A 26,092-nucleotide genomic window follows, 5' to 3' on the forward strand; every position below is an offset into this window, starting at 1 on the left:
TTGGGCACTCGTGGTAACAGGCAGACTTCCTGGTAGGGGACCAAATTCTGGACTTAGGCCTAATAGGCAACGGCTGGCACGGTGATTGTTTTGACATGCGGAAAATATCCTGGGCTTGACGTGAAGCTGTTGACAGGCATCCCAAACATTTACCCAGTACCTCCACCAGTATCACTGTTCACAAGCCACAGGAACTGATAAAACAGGGCAGGACACTTTAATTATATATATATATATATATGTTGTACACTGTGCAAACTCCTAGAACTCCCCAGGGAAGAATGCTTTGACAACGTAGATACATGTTTTTAGGTTGCCGAAACAACACTTTAACTCTTGGTAAAAGTTTTTCATTGCTAAGGCGTGCAGCCACTTCACATCAAATTATGCTATTATCCTTATGCAATTAAAGAAATGATGATATTGTCACGTAGTAGTGACGATGAAGAAAGCAGCAATACTGGGAATGATGAAACTAGCGTGTTATTGGGCGGACTTGCGCCCTAAAAAAAATGGGCTAAACTCAAAGAACAGCGACAGCGGCGAACACAGTAGGCGATCGGCGAAAATCTGATCAGCGGGTCAAGTGCGTCAGCTTTTATACATGAGCCGTCGAAGGTTCCAGAGTAATTGCTGGTGCCCGCGTGTCTTCCAGAAAGTTCTACACAATTCGTATCGCACATGCAATCGGATTACACAAGCTTGGGTGACAACAGACAGCAGAAAGAACAATCTATAACATTCAAGAAACTTCCGATATATGTGGGCGCATCCCCCGCTGAGTGATAATAATTGTTATATGATGAAGAGCGGTCACCCGAAAAAGATATACAAGTACACATGTCAATGTTAAAAAACACTATAACATTTCATTTACATATTGATGGATTTATATAATGTATGTTGATGACCTAGTTGGTACATGGCTTAAATGGAAAAACAAACAGTGCTAAAAATGGGGCCGAACGAAATAAAAGAGCAGTACACTGTCATGTGGCTTCTTGTTTGCCGCCCAGGTAACAGTGGAAATAAGCGTTGTTTTCCAGACAGATCTCCTCGTGAGTGGTTTGGCCACGGCTACGGATGGCAGAGGGTGGGCGCCATTTTGCAGGTCACCTATCACTCAGTCACGCTTTCATCTTTGTGGGCATGCTATATTATACTACATTTAAAAATACAGGAACAAATCTTTGTGCTAGAGCTTTGATAGTATCATATGATGTAAATTTCACTCACTTTCGGTGATCTGCTGTCCGACTTGTTTGAAGAGATGTTTGGAAGTAACGTGCAATCATGGTATTGTAGTCATCACATGACACCTATTGTTATTTGATCACATTCGGGAATTGATGAGGCAGACAGTATGAAGCAGGGCTGCTTTCTGCTTAGACTCCTTTGTGAAAATTACATGAGATCCGTAGTTCGCAGTAAAATAAGGGCTAGAATTTCTGACAGATTTGAAAGATTTGACACCCGTCGATTCTGAAAATTGCTGAGACAGTTAAGATTGGCTCTCCGCAGCAAACAGCATGTGTTGCAACGGCGTAGGTGAGCTGCAGCTAAGCGACTGGCCACAGCCGTCTGTTGTTGTGCAATAGGGCAGTGTTGAGACACTCTCCCTGTGTCCATAATTATATGCCAATTTCATTCTTGACGCCTTTTTGTGCCTGCTCCCTTCCCCTCCTTCATACCTATCACCCCACTCCCCTTCTTAAAATTCTTTTCTGTTAGTCTTTGTCACACTCTTCAACATTCACTGGGTTGTTGAACGGCACGGCTGACTCTAACATTCCTATATTTTTGTTTCTGCATGAACTTTTAGGTTATTCACCTACCTGCCCTCCCACTTGTTTGTTGTGGCAGTTTCCTAGTGTCCCGGGCCCAGCACCCCCATTTTTGATATATTTTGCCATGCGCAAATCAGCCTTCTGTAGGTCTTTTCTTGTCCCGTTTTTTGCCCCCTTTCTAGTCTTACCAGCGTGTAAAAACTAGCATAACAGCAAGCTCTTCTCAAATTTATTAACATAATAAAAGTCTGAGACAGGGCAAAGAAGAAAAAAAAGGGGTGCTTATTATGCATTTCTTAGACAAGCAAGTCTCAACATTTTCTGAATGCTTTTCTTCCATGCAGCATGGTCGACGATTCAGTGAAGTACCAGAAATGAGAAGCACTACAATGACACAAAGGCCTGCAACAATGCCTCCAAGATTTATGCATGGACTCGTCCCATCTTTATCTCTGTGTAGAATTTTTAGCGCTGATCCTCCCTCAGGAGTCATGGTTAACAGGATCCAGAATCATGTAGAAGCACACCATGAGTGGGGCTCTAATGTTCCCTGCATGTAAAAAATCGCCCCCATGACACCCCCCCATCGGACCACCACTAGCCATCGCCTTGCTTTCGCATTAGAGCTTTCCCCTTCATCCATGTCACTCTTTCCGAGCCCACCTCCTGAAACTTTCTGTCTGCGGGAAAGGGGGGAAGAAGGGGGGGGGGTCGTCAGAAAATTTCAGGAGTGGGGCGGCTACACAATGTACATGTCACAATCACAATCAGTTACAGGAAAGATCTGAATGAAAAGACCGGAGCTATACATAAAAAATTGGGACTGCTCTTTATTATAATTAGTAAGAAAAAAAAAAGCTACTGCTTGCAAGGCACTCATTACATGTCACCTTGCATCACTGATTATTATTTTTTTTAACATCTTGCATGTTATTTTCAAATTTCTTGCAGCTTTAATGTTGAGGGGTCAATTCTTCCATATTTTTGCTTGCTTCCTAAAATTGGACAAGTCATTTGCCATACACATTACGACAGATATTTTTAATGTGAGGAAAGCAAAACCAGATTTTTTACAAACACTCAATTTTCTGGCTCCAGTGCAAAAGTTAACTCAGTGCGACCCCTAAGTATTTGAACGAACTCACTTTCTCAATTGGGTGATTGCTTGTGCAGGTTAGAGATGTTTTATCAGTGGCTTTTCTCCTAGAAAAGGTGACTGTTGGGCTAGTTGGTCTCCTAAAATGAAAGACAACATATTTAATTCTATCAATGTTTAACTTCAATTAGTTTATCCTTAAACCAACTAGAGATATGAAGTAATTTTGTTACATTAATTTGCAGTTCGAGGAACCAGTCACCACAGAGAAGTAAAAGTGTTGTTGTCTGCGTGCATTAAAACCATTCACTTGTGCACTGTTCGTGGGAGATCATTTAGGTAAATTGAAAATGATATTAGCTCCAGAACAGATCCTTGAGGCATGCGAAGTGCTACATTGTTACAAGAGTCATATTATAAGACGCCAACAAAAAAAGACACCAAGGACAGCATAGGGAAAATTACTTGTACTTATTAATTGAATTAAAGAAATGGTAAATTAATGGAAATGAATGTGGATGAAAAAGCAACTGGCCGCAGGTGGGGCACAGAGCCACGTCTTCGCATTTCGTGTGCGATGCCAATTGAGCTACCGCGGTGCCGTTTTCCCATCCACTTTCTGGGGTATATATGTTTTATCTAATAAATTCAACCTAGGAGTGCTAGCCAGTGCCACCACTCATGACCTCCACTTCTACCGTCAAGGCCGTACAGCCTTTCTAGTTAAACCTAAATGCTAACGAAGTAGGAAACTGATCTCGGAAACAGCGCCGAGTGGTCGTGAATACCTTGCCGTCAAAGTGTCATGCCACAAATGTAAAGCAAATACAAACATTAGTTTGGAACTAAAGGGCCCAACAGTGCACAACAACTGAACCATAGCTACGTTTTAGCATGCAGCCCGAATGCCGTGGAGAGGCGCTGTCAAGGCAGAGTATAGTAACATGACTAGGCATTTCCGGGACAATGCTAATTGTGCTAGAGCCTCTCCACATGGTTGTATCCATGGGTGTATCCTCGGTCGTTTTGGCTTGAGTGCCGCTGCACCCCTGGAAAATGCGCGTTTCCTCTGCTTTGAGGATCCCAATGCTAAGGCTAGTGTTGCATGTTTTAGATTTTATTCTCTAAGGAGAGCTTTTCCAAGGTCAACAAGGAGGCGTGGGATTGCCATCATTTTTTTTACTCCTTGGCAAAGCAGGCAGACAGTCCAAATTGATTGGTGACATTGGTGACTGGAGCAAGAGCAAGCAAGAGGACATTCATGCAATATCTCGCTCTTGGTGCTCATGCCACTCAAGAAGGTAACACATTGATCAGTGAGCCACACTCCAAAAGAAGCAGCTACGATTTTGGTGGCCGAAATTGCGACATATGCAAATAAATACATTGGGACATGAGAGACAGTTACGTGGACCCTATTAAGAGCTGCAAAAAGTGTGTCTCATCCCTCGTGGAACTTAGAAGGAGAGGTTGTGTACAGAACAGAGAGACCTTTACAGCTGTGTGCACGCAGGCACAGAGCTCAGTGGTCTGATAGAGAACTGCAAAATGCTTGTTCGCTTGGTATGACAGCGCAGGACTTTTGAGAGGCCCTTCGTCGTTACTGGCCCTTGGATCAGTGCCGTGCTGCTGAGTGACAATGCTGTGCTGGTGACCCCTATTAGCATTTGTTGCAGAGTTTAAGGGAGCTGACTTGTAGAAATGGACTGGCTTAAGCCTGTGGGCTGCATTTGCTTAGTGTGGTCATTGGTGTTACATGTCTGTATTACACATTTGTTTGGTGGTGATGTACAAAGGTGGTTTCTGCCTTATACATATTTGTCTAGCTTTGTCCTGTTGCATTGCATCTGTGCTCGGGTGCATCTTTTTTATATCGGCTACTTTTTAGTGTTGCAGTAAACATAATGGTGCCCGGGTTGTTAGCCAAGCAGTAAAAAATTGGCTGCTACACACAGGCCCTCATGCAAGTGGACAGCAGGGCCACCTCACAGCTGATGCTGCAGCACCTTGCCCACCGTGTGGATGACATTGTGCACCATCTTGAGGTCAGCATTGGATGTTCTCACATATTTCCTTATGGTTAGGACTTCAGGCCTGCTTCATTGGAGATGTTTTGGCCAGTGCGCAACACAATGTATATTTACCCTGAACAGATCATTAGGAGTTATTTAGACAAATTTCGAGTAATTTTTGCCCATATTGCGTCAAGTACTCATTATCATAATTTATTTTTCCTTATGAATATTTTTTTAGAAATGCATTCACAGTGCCCAACTGAAATCGGCTTTTGGTTTAAATGGCTTCAATTTAATTCCACTTCAATTCTGGTTTGGGGAAATGAGAAAACAAAGTCTTGTGCCTGTATTTGCAAAGCAGTTCAGTGCAGTGTCTCACTTTTCGCACTTCTTCATCGCCAGAGGTGAATGGCTTTCAAAGTCTGCTGGCTTTAACCTGCATTGCCTCGCTTTATTTCAGATTTGTCTCTCAAAAGGCATAAGGTTTCAAGCAAAAGGTTGGGCTTTGAATGCTCGCTGACTTCAGTTGTTCAATTTCAACTTCCCCTATAATCAATAATTATTAATTTACAGTCAAGTGCCTTTATAACGAAGTGCTTGGGAAATACTTGATTGTACAAGTCACTTGGTTGTAAAGATTGCATTGTGCCGCTCTACAGCAGGCTAAGCACATACAAGAGAAAACATTTATTCAAAATGAATTCAAGAGAAACTTGGTAAAACAAGTCACAGATGTTATTGTGCATACTTTGTCAGATAGAATGTGTGACTGCAGCCAACCTTATTGCACCAAGGTTGGTAGCATGCTATGTGGGTGGCAGCAGTGCAAGGTAAAGCTGCACATATCGCCTTCCTTGCCATCAAAATTCTTAATTACTTTGCACAACGCTGTTGACATTCGTGCCTTGCACCATAGATGGGGTCCTGAACCACCCCTCAAGCTTGGTGAAAAAACAGTGCCCATACACTGCAGTGCACATCTCGGCCAAATTTTGTGGTCGTGCGTGGCACGTGGAGGTCAAACGGAGCACAAAGTCACTTTTCTCATGCACTCACTTTTCAAGCAAGGCCATCTCCCCAACCGTTTCAAAGCTGCTGGCGGCTTGCATATGTTGTCATATACTGCCAGTATCAGCCAGTATCAGCCAGTATCAGTACTGCCGATACTGGCTGATAGCCGACATCAATTAAGAAGGGTGTTTGGATCAGTGTGCTTCTTCTGACTGTTACTGTGTATACTTATTGGTGTAGTTTAATAAACAGGCTGAAGTAAGAAAATCATAATTTCAAATTTCATTAAGAATTACGTACTTCTGGAAGAAGCTGACTATCATCTGCTCACGCTCTGCCACCGCTGCCCGCGCCACAACTGCTGCGTGAAAAGGCAAAAGGACTGCAAACTTAAATAGACGAACATGTTGTGAAGAAAATTTGTAGTGCTGCCCTGTGGGTCACTATGTTACATCACAATGAATAGGGACTGCGAAAGGAGTGTACGATCCCGTCAAGGTGTTTATTCGAGTTCGCTTAGCACTGAATCATTCTGGAGCCATCACTAGTTTGGCTGCCTTGTTAGCATAGGCACTTGCATAAGGTCTACAACACATCGTCATGCCGACAGAAGGTGGTTTGTTGTTACGTCGGCTAGCTTGTTATCCGCCACTCATATTCTGCGTGTTAACGTATGTACTATCGCTGGCCATGTTTAATACGTTTCCTTGGTATGCACACTAACAGGCCAGTTCGAGCCGAACACCCCCCCCCTCTTTCTTTTTTCCCCCTTTTCTTTTTTTCTTTTTTTTTTTTTTTTTTTTTTTGACGTAATTTAGCAATGTGCGCTGCTTTGAGTTGCACACAGCCACACTGCTATTAGTTCCTAATGTAAATGCAGCACACAACTTATTTTACGAAGCTGACGCACTAAGTCGAGTCGTCAACTGTATTTGCTTGTAACAGAAACATATCATTACATTGCTGTGCAACAATCTGGTCCACTAGCATTTCCGCTTACTGAAAAGTTATCATGAACTGAAACTTAGAGGCACCAAAAATGTATTTTAATACGGTAGTTAATGATCTGAGTATAAAGGAATTTTTGACATTATTTTAACAATTTCTAAAAGTATCTAAACAATGTTGCTTGGCAGTGTTTAACATATCACGTTATGTGTATACTGTACATGAGCTGCCAACACATGTTCCAGTCGTATACCAAGCCGAAACCACGTACACACTAGCGTGCCTGTCTTCATGGACGGCTTGCACATTGCCCGTACCAGTCAGTACACCTGCTGAATCAGCTGTGGGGAAGCTTGTAATATGATTTGCCACGTAGCCTTCATCATGTAATGCCCAGCCTCGATGCGCCTGACGAACGGTCGAAGTGTTCAAGGACAGATACCACCAAACACCGTTGTTCGTTACGGAGCACTTGGAGGAGTACCGTGTGCGCAAATGCGAGGGGCATGTTGTCTTCTTCAATCATTACTCATGCACTGATTGAAAGCAATTCAATAAAGCACTGAAATGACGCATAAAGCAGGTCATATCGATACACGGAGCACAGACTGCATGCTAGCCTAGTCCTTATTTTCCAACCAAACGGCGTGGCACAAGGTTTTTCGTTTTTCCTGCAGGTGGCGCTCACAATTTTGGAATCGGTCAATTGCTGGTGCTCGCACATATTCCAGAGAGTACAACACTATTCACATTGTGCGTACTGTACTATCTGATTACACAAGGTTCAGAGAGAACATACACAACAGTAGATTCAACTGTAAAATTAGAGTAAGTTCCAAATCATGCAGCCACATCTTGCACTGAGCAATAACTTTAAGCTGTTAATGGGTGGAATACGGTGAAGCTCGAAGTGGCAAGTTGGTGGCCGGGCAGTCAACGGTGATGAGTAAGCGCTCCACAATGCGGTGCCTATACGATGCCTTAAATGCACAAATTATGCCCAAATCAAGCAGCTGTACTTTCGAAGTGATATTGGGCTCCAGGAAAAGTAGAGTAACTGCCGTCAGAAAAGTTTGCACATGGTGCACTGAGCAGTTGTCAAGCACAAGCAGCACGCCTGCCTTGCCTCTGCCTGTCGCGGTCAAACTCACCCAGCCACTTTGTGAATAAATCACGCGTCATCCACGCCTTAGTATTGTGCCTGTAACACACAAGTACATAGCTCCGAAAGCAATGTGGCTTCATTGATTTTCCAATAACAAGGGGCACGCGCCGGTCGCTGCATCCATATTAGTGCACAGAAGTACTGTAACATGCACTTTACTGTGCTTGCTGCCAGCGCATGTGTCGCCTTTCATGGCGTGCGTCTTGTCTGGCAGCATCTGATAAAATAACAGTTTCGTCTGTGTTATACATCTCCTGTCCCACGTAGCTTACAATAATGGCTCGGTTTCTTACAAGCCAAGTGGAAACGTCTTGGTCACTTACCGAAGCTGCCTCGCCGACAATCAATTTAAAAAACAATCCTATGCCGCACTTTGAATCGATGTAGCCAGCCATTGCCTGAGCAGAAGTCAGTAAAATCTAGCAGGAACACAGTTTTTGGCTTTGCCCAGCATCATTGATCCACTTATTGGAATGTTGTGAGCCCGTGCATCGACGAACCACAGCACATCCTCTATGTCCTCATAGTGGCCTTCCGCAGACATTTTCTATTCGTCGAATCGGCGTCACAGCTGATGATCTTTTGCTTGTTCTTTAAAATCATCGAGATGGTTGATTCCGACATGTTGTATTTCTTCACCAACTCGCAGTTTTTAGCACCTTGAGACAGTTCTGTAAAAATTGCTCGCTTCATTGCTATGTCCAGCGTTTTTCATTTCATGATCACTGCATGCATGGCATTCCCGTCCGCCATCCTGAATACAACTCGGGAAGTGAGAAAGTATGGGGACTAGTGTGGACAGGCCTGCTTCGCAGTAACAGCCAGAAAACTAAACTTCTGAACTTTAGCCGGCTCCGTAGCGTGCCTCTGGAGGCAGTGATGAAGTTGCAAAAAAAAGTGAGGAGAGGGGAGCGGAGTTGCGAGGACGAGCGGGAGGGCGATCTTGGAAGCCACATGCTGACACTTGAGGGCAGCGCGAGATGGCAGGGAGAGAGTAGCGAGGCATGAAACAGATAGTTCGCCTGCGAGGAGGCTTGGAAAAACAGACTTCACGCAAAGGGGTTGGAGGTCATCGTTATTTCGCATTGCAACGCCAGGTTTACGCCGTCCATTCACTGTAACCGATTGGCAGGGCTCAAAGACATTCTTTATACGTGCAATTTTATGCCATTAAAATAGCATATATTTTGATGGTCACACAGGCCTCATTCGTTTTAAGCAAAAGTTTGTTTTAAGTGGAGCCGTGTTATCTGGGCTCGACTGTACAGCCTTGGTGGCACCACCAGTAAGCCTAACTAGGGGACACCCTGTAAAAGCTTGCAACAATGAAATTCAGGCCAACTGATGATAATGAGAGGATTCTGCAGTATTACAGACAAACAGACATTGTAAAGCTGATGTGCTTGCAAGGACCAAAGAATGTGGCCATCTTGCTTAAGTTGAGCCTGTTTTTTAATGTGTAGGCATTCTAGGGCTACTTCTCTTGGAAATCTGTATGTCTGTCCCTCCGTCCATCTATCTGTAATGCGTGACATGATGCACTCCATAGGTATACGTGGGGTCCTATGGTGGTAATATATTGTATATTGTGAGCAGGTTTAGCGCACCTCATCATTTTCATCTGTATATAATCATCGTCATCCCATATCTTCTTTTTCTTGGTGGGTGCTATCTTTGGCCTCACCTTATAAAAGTGTTCAGTCTGGTTTCGTCCATTTAAGTGGTGGAGGTTCTCTTCGATCCCATGCCATACCAGCATCCCGTTCTCTCTGGAGCTGTGCTCAGGCCACCGGTTGCACCTGCCGACAAACAAAATGTTGGGACTCCAGCAACTCTGCTTCTACTAACCCTACAGCTCCAGCAGCCTCAAGTCCTCCAGGTTGGATTGTCAATAGGCGTCAGCGTGATCCCCAGCTCGTCACAGGACTCTGTGGTGATGACAGTGAGGACTGGATCAACAACTACTATGGAGTCAGTGACTGTATAAGTGGGACGACCATCAAAAGTTAGTAAACTTCGTATCCTACCTCACCCCCATCACCGAAGCATGGTTCCTCAACTATGAACAGGAAATCGCTGATTGGGCCGCATTTATGCAGAAGGTACGACAGATCTTCGGCACTACTTCTGCCCGATCTGATGCCGCCAAAAAGAAGCTCGCTGACCGCTTCCAACACAAAGGACATCTTGGCGCTTTGATGACACACCAGTAGCGACATGACGGAAGCAGAGCACATTCAATACATTTTGAAGGGAATCAACCCCATATCATTTAATGCCTTGGTGGTGCAAATCCCACTTTGGTTACTGACATCACCATGACATGCCAGCGGCTTGACGAGCTTCACTCCCTTCAGGTGCCATGTCTCTATGACATTGCGCATCTTCCCGGTGAGGCTGATCTATCTGATCTACGGGCTTGATACACACTGTCATAGGTGAGGAGCTTCACAGTCAAGATGCGATGTTCTCCTGTTTTGCTTCTCACCAGTACGCACCTTCTGGACTCTGTCAGATCATCAGCAACAAAGTAGTGTCACTGTCTTATACGCCACATGCACTCTGTCCACCAACCCCGTCGCATCCCCACATACGCTGACGTCACCTCGTAGCCACCTTTGGTAGCGCCATCTTAACGCCTGTCCCTGCCTTCAAACAAGCTGCTACAATGCGACTAGAGCCACTCATGGCCGGTATCAAGCTGATGTACCCTTAGACCCAGCTACCAACTGCTCCTGCTTGTACCCACCTAGCTTCGATGGCAACCCATGCACCGACCTCGGCGTCTTTTACTCCTTGGTGTCAATCCTGACCCACTTGCTATTACGGCAGCATCTGGGAGCATATTTCTTACTTCTGCCATCAGCTGGAGCAAATGCTGAGATTACGCGTTTGAATGTGAGCTTGTCTGTCGACTGGACGTTTACCAACCTCATGTGTACTCGGCTCCCGCCTGTCGCTCTCCATCCCCTGTGAACTCTGTGGATACATCCTGCCATTCCTGTTCATGCCGCCGCTTTTCTCCTTCACCTACCATTGCTTCATGCTGCCATGCCACCTCTTGACCCCAACTCGAAAAACTAGAATCCAAGAAAAGACTGCATTCGCTACACCTGATGGCCTGTCAAAATTTAATGTAATGCCTTTCGATCTCTGCAACGCTTCTGCCACATTCGATTGAACGACCCGCCGTGGGGGCTTAGCAGCTGTGGTATTGCACTGCTAAGCACGAGATTGCGGGATCGAATCCGAGCCACGGCGGTCGCATTTCGATGGGGGTGAAATGCAAAAATGCCCGTGTTCCATGCATTGGGGGCACGTTAAAGGTCCCCTGATTAAAAAACCCCAGGTGGTCAAAATTTCTGGAGTCCTCCACTACGGCGTGCCTCATAATCAGAAAGTGGTTTTGATACGTAAAACCCCATAATTTAATTTCTTTAAAGATCCCCTAGTGGTCAAAGTGAATCCGGAGTCCCCCACTACAGCGTGCCTCATAATCAAATCGTGGGTTTGGCACGTGAAATCCCAGAATTCAATTTAATTCGAACGAACAATAGACACGGTGCTGCGTGTCCTGGACGACATTGTCATCTGTTTCTCTAGTTTTTTCCAGCATTTTTAACTCTCGGATGATATCCTGATATGCTTTACTCATGCTGGCCTCCAACTAAATTGAAAGAAATGCCGCCTTTCCAGCAAGAACATTAAAGTACACTCGGTCACATCATCAGCAAGGAAGGAATTCAACCAGACCCAGATAAAATTGCTGCTGTTCTCAAGTTTCCTCGACTGTGCAACCAGAAAGAGCTTCGCAGTTTTATTGGCCTAGCGTCATACTTCTGGCAATTCGTACGCAACAAGGGAGCGAAGCTTTTCAAGCTGCAGGCATGTAGTGGTGATGTCAGTAACGGAAGTGAGATTTTGAACCACCAAGGTGTTCAGTGCTACGTGGCTGATTCCCTTCAAAATGTGTCGAATGCATTCTGTTTCTGTAATGTTACTACTGGCGTGTCTGCAAAGTGCCAAGACATTTTCAATGTACGAGGTAAACGACTTACCTTCAGGTTGGTAGCAGTCGGCCCACTTCTTTTTGGCAGCATGAGATCGGCCAGCAGTAGTGCCGAAGATCTGTCGGATCTTTTGTGTAAATGTGGCCCAATCGGTGATTTCCTGTTCGTGGTTGAGGAACCATGTTTTTGTGACATGGGTGAGGAAGAATGTGACGTTTACTCACTTTTGATATTTGTCCCACTTGTTATAATCACTGACTCTGTTGTAATTGTCAATCCAGTCCTCAGTGTCATCACCATGGAGCCCTGCGAACACCTGGGGATCACGCTGACTGGTGACAGTTCAAACTGATGCACTTGGGGCTGCTGGAGCCGTAGGATTAGTAAAAGCCGTGCCATTAAAGTCCGGGTGCACCTGGCAGCCTGAGCGCAACTCCTGGGAGAGCAGGCAGCTGGGATGGAATCAGACCAAATGCTTTTATTAGGTGAGGCCGCAGGTAGCACCTGCCAAGAAGAAGATCTGAGATGGTGATTATCTGTAGATGAAAACGACGACATGCATTAAAAGCGCTCCCAATATATGTACCGCTTGTCAGAATCAGAATCAGTTTTTCTTTTTGTCGAAAATGGGGATAATTACATGATATGTAGATACAGAAGGAGGTCCTCTAGTTAGAAACTGAAATGAGACCTCCTGTGCATGATGACAAGAATTATACAAATGGTGATCACATTTAAAATTTATGATAATGAAAGCTTTTAGGAGACTAGGCACAAAGGAACAGGAAAATAGCAGTTGAATGCATTAAACAATAACAAGGCTGCGGATAAGTCAATAATAAGGAAAACTACAAAGGGATATTTTTCAAAAATGAAGCAAAAGGAAATATAAAAACTACTGAAAAAGGACAGTCGGGGGAAGCTTTAAAAAAAAAGGGGGCCTAAAGGGCCCCTCACCAGGCCCCATAGCAAATTTTGGTTATATGTGGGAAGTTGTTACGTGTCCTCTAAGGAGCTTTAAGCCATAAAAATTTTTCAAATCGGCTCATTAATAGCCGAGATATAAATATTTCAGTGCCGTGAACCCATGATTTCAGGAGGCAAGCTCTACTGCCAAGCGAGACACTCTCCCCGCTCACCCTGTCTAGCCTCCACAAGCGAAATTCCTTCCCTGTGTTCTTCCATACCAGACCTAGCTAGCGGGGAGCAGTGGAGCTAGATCCGGAGCTCACCTTCAGCCCTAGCCGGACGCAGAGTGGAACTCCCACAACCTTGAGGATCGCGTGATGCATACGTCACAAACCCCATCTTCAATTTTCTTTTCTCCTCACTTTCTAGTGGCACGGCGCACTTCCGCTGACAGTGTCTCCCGTGAGCTGTTGTGATTGTCTCATTTTGCGCAGTGCACGATTCTGCATGCTCTGCACGAGGACACCTGACTAGCAGTATAAGTCAGTGCTACACAAATACTGAGGCAGACACAAGCGGATCACAGAGAATCATTCTGTCATTGGAACATGGTAGAAAATAACATGTTGAATTCCAATGGTGGAGTCAGAGCAGCCGACGGACTCCGGGAGCGAGCACTCGACTCTGTCGTAGAGCAACGCCTCCAAATTTGCGAGTGGAACACAGCCTGCGCCGTCGGAGCAAGGCAGAAGCGGAACTTCTATCGCCGAGAGTTACCCAGGATGCCTTGCGTATTGTCATTTCTTTCCGCTGTTTGCTGCCAGCACCACCGCACCGGTCACTTGTCTCTTCAGCGCAGTTCGCCTGTCATTTTTTTTTAAAGTGCGGAATGGATATCTCGCCAAGCGTGTAGCAGCTTTTGCTTCCTCGCGAGTCGTGACTGGTGGCACCTCCCAGCAGACAAATGTGGTAAAGGAAATACGTCACGCAGAGTTCCGGTCCACTCCGCTGATTTTGGCGGAGCATCTTTTTCTGCTCCACGGAGTGACTCCCGCTCTGAATCCACTCCGACTCTCTCATTGGAACACCTTACTCCCGTCCTCACTTTGTCATTGGAACAAACTTGCTCCGAAACGAGCAGAAAAACTTGCTCCGACTCCGCCATTGGAATTCAACAATAGTTTCAGTGTCTGCACAGGCGACTGCACGACGTGGGAACAAGCAGACGAAACGGAAGTACATCTCTCTTGCTGCGGTGTGAACTAAAACAAAAACATGCAGACATTCGGTTTGTGTGTTTTGTTATTTCTCTAAGCTTTAATTCATCTATTCAAGCAGCATATTACACAAATAACAGATGTTGCCTTGAATAATTCTCCAAGTCACGTGTCACCACGAGCGACGTCACAGTGCAAACACATGTACGTAGGCGCACTAGCACATGTACATCATCCTCCAGCTTGCAGTGCGGCGGCCGCAAGGAGAAGGGAAAACGACATTCGATTTGAAGTTTCAGATCTTTCCGCTGTGCTTAGCGATGTAATACTTTGTAGATACGATTGTTATTGCACAATGTATGCTCTGCGCTTGTCCGCTCAAAATGGCCAGACCTGGTGAGGGGCCCTTTAAGTTCTGTATGAAATCTGTGAGCTTTCAGAAATTTTAAAGAGATGGTGATATGTTCCAGAGAGATAAAGCTAAAAAATGTAATGACTGCTTGCCATAGTTGGTGCGAACGCTGGGTGAAATAAACTTTATATTGTCTGCAAATCTAGTATTGTTTGTATTTATAAGAGATGTCTTTGGTATGATGGTTACTATTATTGTTTAGTGCCCAAAAAATAAAAATGGTGAGGTTATATTGTCACATGGTGCGGCACAGCAAGGGGACTGAAGAAGAGAAAAACGAGGTTCGTCTCGGCATCGCGCGTCGCCGCTTATGTTTCGTAAAGTGCAAACGCCTGTATCTTCATTCAGTCCCCTTGCTGTGTAACAAGATCAATCACACTTGGAATATTATGTGCATGTAATAACTGATCAGCACTAATGATACGAGATAAAAATTTTAGGCAAATAGCTCGATTTTGAATTACTTGAAATGATGTTAGGTTTACAAGTGTTTCCCCATGACTCAGTGCTATAGTTAATATAAGGATGAACAAAAGCATAGTAAAGCAATATGATAGTAGAAAATGAAAAATGTGGTCGTGTTTTAATTAGAACACGTATTCCATATGAATTTTTTTTATGTCAGCTGTGTGACGGTGAAATTCAAGGTGATGATCAAACTCTACACTTAATTGGAGCAATGTTCAACTGTTGTGATGAGGTAATTGTTGATGGAAATGGATTGAAAGTGCTCAGGCAATTGCTGATGCGAGGTGAAGACAACAAAATTGGTATTAATATATTTAATCTGCAGCTTATTATGCTCACACCACATGGAGATTTTCACAAGATATTCATTTAGCTTACTTGTTTGCATTGTTACACAATTGTTAGAAATAAATACAGTAGTGTCGTCAGTGTACAGAATGCACCTCGACAAGGAGAGGCAACTAGGCAGATCAGTAATATAAATTAGGACAAGTAGGGGACAATATGGACTCCTGCGGTACATCTATGTTAGTAGTAGCTTCTTTAGAGTAGTATCCAGAAATGTTGATTTGTTTTCTATCTTGTAAGTAACTATGGATTAGAAGTAGTGACAGACCGGGTATTTCAGTGACTTCAAGTTTAGCAAGAATTGTGTGGTTAATAGTGTCGAAGGCCTTAGATATGTCAATGAATATGGATCCTGCAAATTTACCATCATCAATTGCATTTTTAAGGTAATTTGTAATAGCTATATGTGCTAGATTAGTTAAGAAGCCAGAACGAAAGCCAACTTGATAGGGTTAAAGAGTACTAAATTTATTTAAATATGTTATTAGATGTCTTTCAATAAGTTGTTCAGTAACCTTATTTTTAAAAAATTCACCAACAATTACGATACTCCCTAATGCGAAATTTGAGCGCAGCTCTATACGTGTTTTCATTTCACGTGTTAATATCTTGTATTATGACTATATAGATTTATATTGGGAAGCAAATGCTGGGAGCAGTGCACTTTGTTTTTATACAGACGACAAGCACTACTCTGGCGCCATATTGTAGCCATCGTCGCCGCACAGCCCATCTTGCATGGCACTACGCTTTTCTTCACATGCTTTCATTCCATCAACGACTAGAGCGGGCCCTTCGTCGCGGGGAAATAGTGCCACCAGTGTCGGAGGCGACAGCACCCAAGGGAGCGTCACATCGAACCTTACTTGTAGCCGCTCGACACCGCCCCTTGCAGGAGCAGTGATCCCCGTGACACATGCTGATACCGTAGACTGGACTCAGCAGCTGACTCCGCGACAAGCGAACCCCTCCTCACCTCACGTCACCCTGCCCCGACCCCTCCTCGGCAGTACAAATGAGATTGCCCTCGTGGCTGAAGTTGCTGTGGCCGCCAGCAACTCTGCACATGCGCAGGTCGTTTAATCTGCTCCTCCTCTGCTTTCCACCTGATGCTTTCACTGTACGCTCCTCTTCCACTTCTCATGCGCTCTCCTTTTATTTCACACTGCGCTCCGCATTCGCTTTCATCTTTCACTGTGCTCGTTCACTCGGTTACGCCGAGGTACAACGCAAATGTACACCGAGGCACGCCAACGCTCAACGCAGGAATTGCCGCCTAAGAGCTGCGCTCTAAAATGGAAAAACGCAAATGGGTCTACAATTCTGCATGAGCGTGCAATCACCTTTTTTGAAAACAGTAATGACTCGACCGCGCTTAAGTTCTCGTGGGAACACACCGGTTTTAAAAATGATAATGATATCAGAGAAAACGTTAGCCATATGTTGTGCAATCATTTTAATATGGTAACCATTAATATTTTCGAGGCCAGCGCTAGTGGCTTTAAGGGTCCTAATTATTGCAGTTACTTCATCAGGTGTAGTTGGAAAAATAAAAGTAAATGAGGTAGGCGGCTAAAAGACTTGTTACAGCATGAAGCGGAATCAGAAAAGGGGGCCCTGAACCACTCTTTATCTATTTGGAGCAAGGCATTTGAAGTGAAGTAGGCTATTTCATAAATACCTTGCCGCAAAAAGTACTTCAGTGTGTTCAGCAGAAGCGGAGTTATTGGCAATCAAACATGGTCTCTGCAGTGCTTCCACCCCTCCTTCAATGCCTTGGACTGCAAAGGCTAAGGTGGAGCGAGGCGTGCCCACAATGCTCCGCCTTCTAAATGTCACTGTGGCACGCAGTTTAAGTTTGGTTTTGGATGTTAATGCTGAAACCACTTCCAATTTTGGTGCCTACAACGCACCAAACATAAGCCAAATGCGGTTGTCTTCAGCGAGCCAGAGTGCGCTTAGCTAGTGGACTCGTCGCTGCACCCTGCGGCAGCTGCGGTATCTACGCTGCGTAGGAAACCACAGCTACATGCAACTGTAGTGTGTATGCACAGCGTTTGTTTTGTGCACGACAGGGCTTGAGTATGTGGTCGGGCTAATATGCTCATCTGGCCATGTTACATAGTGGGGACCGGCTTTGTCCTTCACCAGCTTGACCAACGGATAGTAGAAGCACCCAAATTGTGCATTTTGAAGCGCTATCAATAAGTCTGCCAAAGCGTCTAACCAGGAGAGGCCAGGAGTGAATGCACACTGGCAAGCGTGCGTGTGGTGTGGCTTTAAATTTTGCGTGGTTCGAGGCTAATTGAGCTTTCAAAGCTATTCGAAATTAGCGAAACCCAACGGCTACGACACCGATAAGCAGAGTGGCCAAAGTGTAATTTCTACGCGAGTGGCTGTGGCCAAGCGCGAGCACACAATAGGCAGCTTGCTTCTTCCTGAAGTACATAATTATTATTGTAATTCGAAAGCACATTTTCGCTTACTTACTACAGGAGGAAGAAGCGCACTGATCCAAACACCCTAGTTGATTGATGTAGGTAATGGCCAATAGCAGCTGCGCATAGGAATCTGCTATATTATGAAATAAAGCGTTTTGAAAAGAGTGAGGAGCAGGCTTCTGTTGAAGAGACAGTGTTTTAGAGAAAGGTGACTTCGTGCTCCGCTTGTGAGCTCCACCTGTCGTGCACGACTGCAAAACTTGGCTTGGATGTTCACAGCAGCATATGCTACTTGCAGACTATGTTTTGTCACCAAGTCCAAGGAGTTGTTCAGGACCCCTTCAATGAAGAAAACGTCACAAACGGCATCAGCAATATCAAGTGGATTACTGTTATACCCTCTTATTGTGAATGATTCTCGATATGACGTTCAGGATATTACGGTTTAAAAAGGTGTTAACTATTTCCCATTTCTTCCTAGTCTTATTACTACACTGTACAATTTTTAGTTTGTTATAATTCTGTTTCGCACTTTTCAGCTGAGCAGAAAGTGAGAAAATATTTTGTAACGGGCAAGCAATTTAGTATGGAAAGGTCGTTTGTCTTTCGTACATATTTTCACAAGACCGCATTGCTTACAGAAGCTTATCTGTAATGCATGGGTATTGTAGTGATGCAACCTTATTTCTGTAATTTAATCTGTGAAAGTGAGTTGAAATATGATGAAAGTGCCGTTAGAAAGTGAAAAATCTTTTCGAGGATCATAAGATGATTCAATTGCCGACCGGTCAGTTTTATTTAGGCTAGCAAGGAACATTTCTTTGTCAAGTATAATTCTGTAGTATGATGGAGTGTATAAGCGTGACTGAACGAGGACGTAGAAAGAAACAGATAAACAGAGACAGAGGTTCACTTTCAACTACAAATTTTATTTTCACACGCATCGATATATATATATATATATATACGTATATATATATATATATATATATATATATATATATATATATATATATATATATATATATATATATATATACAGTCGAACCTCGATATATCGAACAGCGCGGTGATCGCAAAATAGTTCGATATAGCCAGAATTCGATATATAAAATCACGCAGAAAACGCGTCAGAAACTAGCGCAAATCAATCAATGAACCAATCGTGGCGCAATAGATACTCACATGAAGCTTCAAACAAAGTATTTATTTAGTTCGCTGAAAGTACTGAAGCAGCGTAGCCTGCTTCATATTAGCAACCGCGTGCTTGACCACGGCGTCCTCAACATAGTCCAAACGGTCCACAAGAGACAGTCCAGTGCCTTCTATTGCGCCGCAGTAGCGGCGTACAACAGCCAAAGCAGCTACAGCCTCAGTTGCAGTCGGGAGCGGGGCAACATCAGCGCTTGCTGGATCAGCCTCGGCAGCGTCTTCGTTTGGCCGCTCAGCAGTCACTTCTGCCGCGATCTCCACGTCTGTTAACTCCGCCACTGTTTCAGTGCTGTCGTCACCGCCAACGAAGTCCGCAATGCACATGATGTGTGGCTCAGCACGGACAAAGCGCTCCAACTGGCTCCACGGCCGCCTCGATCACGCGTGCACGGCGGGGGCAAGCTTCGCCGTGCGCGCGTTATCGAGGCGGCTTGCCCCGCCGTGCGCGCATAGGTGCGCGCGTGATCGAGGCGGTCGTGCTGGCTCCAAGCCGCCGCGTGTGTACGCCGCTACGTTCAAATGGCGCCCTCGGCGCAACCGATGTGGGCAGCTGTCGTACGCAGCAGTCTGGAACGCCGATCGCGCCGCCGCTATCTTCGAGAGTGTTGCGGGAAAGCTCGCCTCCTGTCAACAGAGCGCACTTGGTCTGGGGCGGCGGAGTTAGATATATCCATTTTACATCCGGCCCCGTTCGAAATAAAGAATTAAAAATGCATGCGATTTTCCATGTGATATAGAAATTGTTCGATATACGCAATAATTCGATATATCCGTGTTCGATATATCGAGGTTTGACTGTATATATAATATATATATATATATGTATATGTATATATACCGTACGAGCAGAAACAAACATGACAAGAAAAAAACAACATTCAGTGGTGCATATCGAGGAACCATACACGTATGCAAGGCATGGTGAAAACATATACTGCAATGGTTACTAAGATAAACTGAGGAATCGTATGTCCTTTTCAGATAGTGACACTGATAGCTTGCTCACGCACCTTTCCTGTAATTTTCCAATTTCGTAGGCTTCCACAATCTCCCTTGTCATCCTGCTTCGAGCCCTATACAGAATGGAAGTACTTTCAAACATGGGTTTGCAGGAACAATCTCGGCAATGAATACCCAAATGACCCGAGATTACCCTACTGACGGTATATCACTGCTCTTTTAATCTCTCATTGATGCATCTGCCGGTTTGACCAACATATGTTCTTCCACACGAAAGTGGAATCGCATAGACAACATTTGAGTGCAGGTTACAAATTGTTTGCGATGCTGAGTAGAACATGCGTGCCTTTTGTTATTCTCTTTATTAACCTATTTGCATAGCTTCTGTAGACACCCAGGAGCAGAAAAAACCACGTCCACCCCCCATTTCGCTGCTATTCTTCGGAGAGTATGTGGAATGCAATGAACGTGTGGTACCACAGCAACTTTCTTTGCGTTTTTGCTTTCTTGTGCGTTTTTGCTGAGAAAAACAATTCAAGGTCCCCCCTTGTGCTTCTTTCTCTAGACCGGGATAAGCCATCTAGTTTGAAGCTTTTGCATAGCTTCTTTGCTTCACTTTGTACATTCTTAAGTATTATGTCGTTGTGGACCCGGAAAGTTGGTGAAATGGCTTCACGAGGCTTTGAATTATACATCGTTCTGTTCATCACTATGAAACCGCCCTCCTTATCCTCAGGGATAAGTGTGAGCGCATTGTCTTTCATGAACTTAACAGTCTTGTTTAAGGAGAACCTTTCGCTAAAGGGACAGGACCGCATTAGCACATCCACTCCCTCTGATACACACCTTTCTGACTCGGCTTCAGGTACTCGCTTTGACATTTGTAGTACCATTGCCAATAGATCAGGAGCAGACTTCTTTGGCTGAGTCGCGAACTTCGGGCCGCAACCTGGCAGAAACTTGTAGCCACATTTTTACAAAAGCACTTAAAGCTCTTGCCAATCGACGACCCATTTTTGGTTTCTAAGTCTGAACAAGTAGTGGTATTCTTTAAAGACTGGCAAGAAAGGAACCTTGTCGCTTTTTCTATAGACATAAAAGACCTGTACTATTCTCTCCCACAGAATGACGTGATGAAATGTGTAACTGACTGCATTGACAAGTTTGGAGCGGTTCGGTTTCAAAACGTTTCTGGTTTGACTTGCGATGGATTTTAGAACTTCTTCGTTTTTATGTTAACTCGACATACGTGACTTGGGAGGGCTATAAGTGACTAATATCTAGCAGCTAACCGTGATCAGGTTCTTGATGAACACCTGAAAAATTACGCCGATGTCATGAAAGTGTTCAGATTTGTTGACAATTTTTTAATCATTTTGAATAACGAATCAGACAATTTTGACTCACTGGTTTCAAAATCTGTAGCCTTGTTTACTGAATTGTCCCCTTTATCATTGACACATGAAGTCCCCATAGACAATTTCATAAGGTTTTTAGACTTGAGATTGTAGTTTTTCCCACAAAAGGCCTGCTGAAGTTATCAGCCGAGAGGCAATAAGCCAGTCCTACCATTTTGTTCCGCTCATTCAAAAATCGTAAATGCGTAGTAGTAACATCGTGTTCCAATAATTCTCTGACGAAGTCCTGTGACCACAAAGTGGAAGCCAGTTTCAGAGATCAGGCCAAGTGCCTGGCAAATTCTGGTTACCCGATGCGTATGTTCACCTCTGTTGCGAAGGGCTTAAGCAGGAAGTGTAAAAACACATTGAATGGAATCAGTGCCACTACAAGAGCAAAGGAAGTTGCTGTGGTACCATACATTCATTGCATTTCACAAAATCTCAGAAGAATAGCAGCGATATCGGGGGTGGATGTGGTTTTCTCTGCCGCGGAGTGTCTACAGAAGCTATGCAAACAGGTTAGTACAGAGAATAACAAAAGGCATGCATGTTCTACTCAACATCGCAAACAATGTGTAACCTGCACTCATAATGTTGTCTATGCCATCCCACTTTTGTTCGGAAGAACGTATGTTGGTCAAACCGGCAGATGCATCAATGAGAGAATAAAAGAGCATCTATATAACGTCACTAGGGTAATCTCGGGTCATTTGGGTATTCATTGCCGAGATTTTCCTGCAAACCCATGTTTGAAAGTACTTCCATTCTGTAGAGGGCTCAAAGCAGGATGACAAGGGAGATTGTGGAAGCCTACAAAATTGGAAAATTACAGGAAAGGTGCGTGAGCAAGCCATCAGTGTCACTATCTTTAAAGGACATACGATTCCTCGGTTTATCTTTGTAACCATTGCAGTATATGTTTTCACCATGTCTTGCATACATGTACGGTTCATCAATATGCACCACTGAATGTTTTTTTTTCTCCTGTCACATTTGTTTCCATTCGTACGGTATGTATATATATCGATGCGTGTGAAAATAAAATCTATAGTTGAAAGTGAAGCACTGTCTCTGTGTATCTGTTTCTTTCTACGTCCTCGTTCAGTTGCGCTTATACACTCCATCATGGATTCTAACCAACTAGCCCGCCAACGTGTTTTAACCAGGTCTGTAGTGTGAAGTGTTTCTTAACCCTCTAATGACGAGACATATAAATACCTAGAAAAAATGTAAATTTCCTACCTAAATATGCAAAACACATCAAGAATAAGCTTAACCAACAAAAGGAAAACATATTTTGTGGAATTTTTACAGCAATAGGGGGAAAATCTCAGGCAGGAAACTGGAAGTGGGCTTCACTCCTGTGGGGATGCGCGACTTTCACACGTGCCTTGATATGTTGTTTTCCCGCATAGCTGCCGTCTCCTGCAATCCGGCTTCGCCGCGTGGCCTGCGTGATGCCGTGATGCCCGCGGCAGTCAGTGTCTGGTTGAAGTACAGTACAAGAGAGGGCGCGAGTGTTGCGCTGCTAACGGCGGGGTTACTTGGGCGCTGAAAGGAGAAGGCTCTTCCTCTTTGGCTCAAGGTCGGCAAGCAGCGTGGACGTTTCGTGCGTGCGCCGATCCGCGAAGGCTTTTGTTCGAACGCGCCACCGTTCGCGTGACGGTACGTGTGAACAACCAGGCGTTGGGATCCAGCATGGGGCGAACATATTCGTTCGCTATCCGGTCGTGGTGAGTCGAACTTCCGCGATTTGCCGTGCGCCCATCGGAATGTTTTGGGGATAGCAACTCGACTAGCAGGCATTGATCTATGAAAGGTGCAATAGATGCCCTTGTGATTGTTTGCACTACTGTGTTGTCGTTCCTTTGACCCAAGAGCATGGGTGAGAATCCCACACTCCAAGCCACCTAAAGCTTTGTTTTCAATTTGTGCAGACAGGTCTCATCATATGTGAACCATAGGTGTATACACATAATTTGCTTTACATCACATGTGTGACATCACTGCAACTGGATGTGTTGCATTGGCCTGTTTTCTCTGACCTTGCTTTCACAATACAGTGAGTCGCATGCCAAGCTTCTTCTTCCTCGTCCAGTGTTCCTGCTCTAATCCAACAAATGACGCTGGCTGCCTCTCATTCAGTGTTGGCCAAAGACATTTAGCCAGAAACTTTGTACCCAATACTGTAACATGGCAAGAAAAAAATTATTTTTTGGTATGTTGCCTGTAAGTAACACTTGTCAATAAAGGATTAAGGTTGAGTGATTGTGAAAGCGTAGAATGATAGGGTAGTGATCGGTAATGTTGGTGTTAACAATGCCTGCATCCGGTGGGTCAGTAATTCGTGATCAGTTAATGTGCCATCGACATTGTAAGACAGCGCGTAGGGAGAGTAATTAAACATTGGTACCCAAAACTATGAAAGGTACCTGAATAATTACAAGAAATAGGTGAAGTGGTATCTGAAAGGTTAATGTTGATGTCGCCCATGATTATTGCGCTGCAATTAACGTACAATATTTTTTACATTGCTTGATCAAGGGCACAACAGAAGTCAGTAACCAAAGAAGGAGGGGAGCGATAAATGCAGCCAAACTAAGTTCTTTTTGTATATACAGAAGATGGGTGAATCGAATTTAACAAATACTGATTCACAGTAACTAATAGTTAACTCCAAGTCATGCTGGCATTTGTATGGAATGTTAAACGAAATATATATAGATCTACCACCATGGTTACTCATGTCTCTGCGAGAATACTCAGAAATGTACGAGTTAAAACAGAATAGGTCTTTGTCCTCAGGGTCAGATGCACATATTATTGAAAAGGCATTGTTAATTGCTGAGAAAAGGCTCTGATAGTCAGCGAAATGCTTGTGGAGACTTCTAGCATTGAAGCGAATTAATGAATGGTAGACGCACCATATAAACTTTCTCAGTGCAGGTGTTGACAGGTAACAAGCCATGGTGGACGGTAATGATAATGAAGCATTGGAATAGAGGCTTCTCAGCGATGCAGCAAACACGGCTCTCATTTGTGTTTCTAGCCTGCATTTGACAATTATCAGCCCACAAGTGGTTCTAGTTGTTAGATTTTTTTAAAACCACTGCTTTGGAAAAGAGTGCCATATTTTGTAGTGTCATGAGGTCATTAACAAATATAATGAAGCTGCTGTCATATTTGGCCGTGTCACTTGGGCAGAGCCTTGCGTTTCGTGCCTTGCTGATAAAATCATTCTTTTTTGTTCGAGAACAGAATCTTGCAATTAAGTTCTTCTTGCCCGTATCTTTAGTAGACTCAATGAACAACATCGAGATCAGAGGAAGTCATGGGACATCCAATTTTCCTGCCAACTCTCTCCAAAACAGCAACAGAGTCCTCGCCCTGAGTACAGGGGATACCCTGATCTCAGTCTTGTTAATGTGAGAGTACTGCTCTAGCTCGGAGACCTTGCGGGAAAGGGAACAGTTTTCAGTTTTAAGGGTTTTTGTTTTCTGCCACAAGTGAGGCCTTTTCACTCTGCAGCTTTTCAACCAGATCATTCAGGAATTTTAAACTGGACTCAAGGCTATCCACATGCTTCTTTAGCTCCAGCACATCATCCCTAGAGGTCTTCATTTTTACAACGATATTGTCAACAATGCAATCAGTATTATGATGAGATTCATTGAGAAGCCTTGACTCCAGTTCAACAATTCTCTTAGCGAGCTCGGCACACGTGGGCAGATCTAACAGCACTCTACAAAAACACCAAACTCTCATTGCAAGGATACAAGTAGTTTAGAGAACAGTTTGTGGCAGTAGCGACAGTAACAGGATAACAAAGAAAATGACAGATGCTGTCGTAACCAACCCGAATGAGCAGAAAGGAATGCATGAGCCGATGTACAAGCACTACTGCTGCTGCTGCGAAGAATGGTTGATGGTAGGTGAAGGCAGCCTTTAAGTAGCGATGCCAGGACAAGCCAGCACCACTTGGTGGTCTTCTGAATATCTCGCTTGACAAGATATCCTGCTTGATGACACGTGCAGTTATTCCAGCAGTAGCAGCAAATTCTGTACAATCAGAAAGGGATGCGTGAGCTGGCATGCAAGCACTACTGCCACTGCTGCCAAGAATGGCAAACGTTCAAATGCCACATAGCTGGACAGAACCAAGGTAACGTTGTTTGCCATCGCTTGGAGATACTCAGATAATTCTTGCATTCTGCATAATTACATTAATCAACTTCTCAAATATTATAATTAGACTAAAATTGTCAATGAGAAAATTGCAGGGCAGCATGAAAAACTCCCAATCCAGCTTTCTGTTGGTCAAGGCGTCGTACATAAAAGTATTTTTCCAAGAATGAATGAAGTCCGTGAATACAGGAATTGCCACATGACTGGCCCCTCATGGCACGCAAAGTGCCGTGAGTGGCCATAACTGCATACAACGGCGCTCAAATCTCAAGAACACTCACCACTCGCTGATGCATGACTCTTTCACGTCGTATCTATGGCGAGTAGCTCATTTCCCCCATTCTTCTGTGATACTGACAAAGTATTCACTCGGCGGACATTATCTTGGATGAATCAGTCACGTGATAGGTGAAATGATTGGATCACTTTGCAGCTAGCAGTCGCACAACAGCGGATGACAGCACGGACGGACAAGCCCCGTATGGGCAACAGCGACGAGGCAAACGCG

General features: G+C 44.3%; 1 protein-coding gene across 6 annotated transcripts in view; it reads left to right on the forward strand.

The window, feature by feature from the left end:
* Positions 1 to 26,092, forward strand: part of Vps8 (vacuolar protein sorting 8) — a 972,138-nt gene that overhangs the window by 738,759 nt on the left and 207,287 nt on the right. For all 6 annotated transcript variants that reach the window (XR_008608392.2, XM_055061192.2, XM_055061196.2 and 3 more), the window contains one exon: positions 4,839 to 4,928. Coding sequence is in view for 5 of the 6 variants with exons in the window: in XM_055061192.2 (XP_054917167.2) it covers positions 4,839 to 4,928 (90 nt within the window). In the remaining variant the exon portion in view is untranslated. The remainder of the gene's footprint in view (positions 1 to 4,838; positions 4,929 to 26,092) is intronic.

The sequence above is a fragment of the Dermacentor andersoni genome, chromosome 1 (genome assembly GCF_023375885.2).
Source record: "Dermacentor andersoni chromosome 1, qqDerAnde1_hic_scaffold, whole genome shotgun sequence".
In the NCBI taxonomy this organism is placed as follows: domain Eukaryota; kingdom Metazoa; phylum Arthropoda; class Arachnida; order Ixodida; family Ixodidae; genus Dermacentor; species Dermacentor andersoni.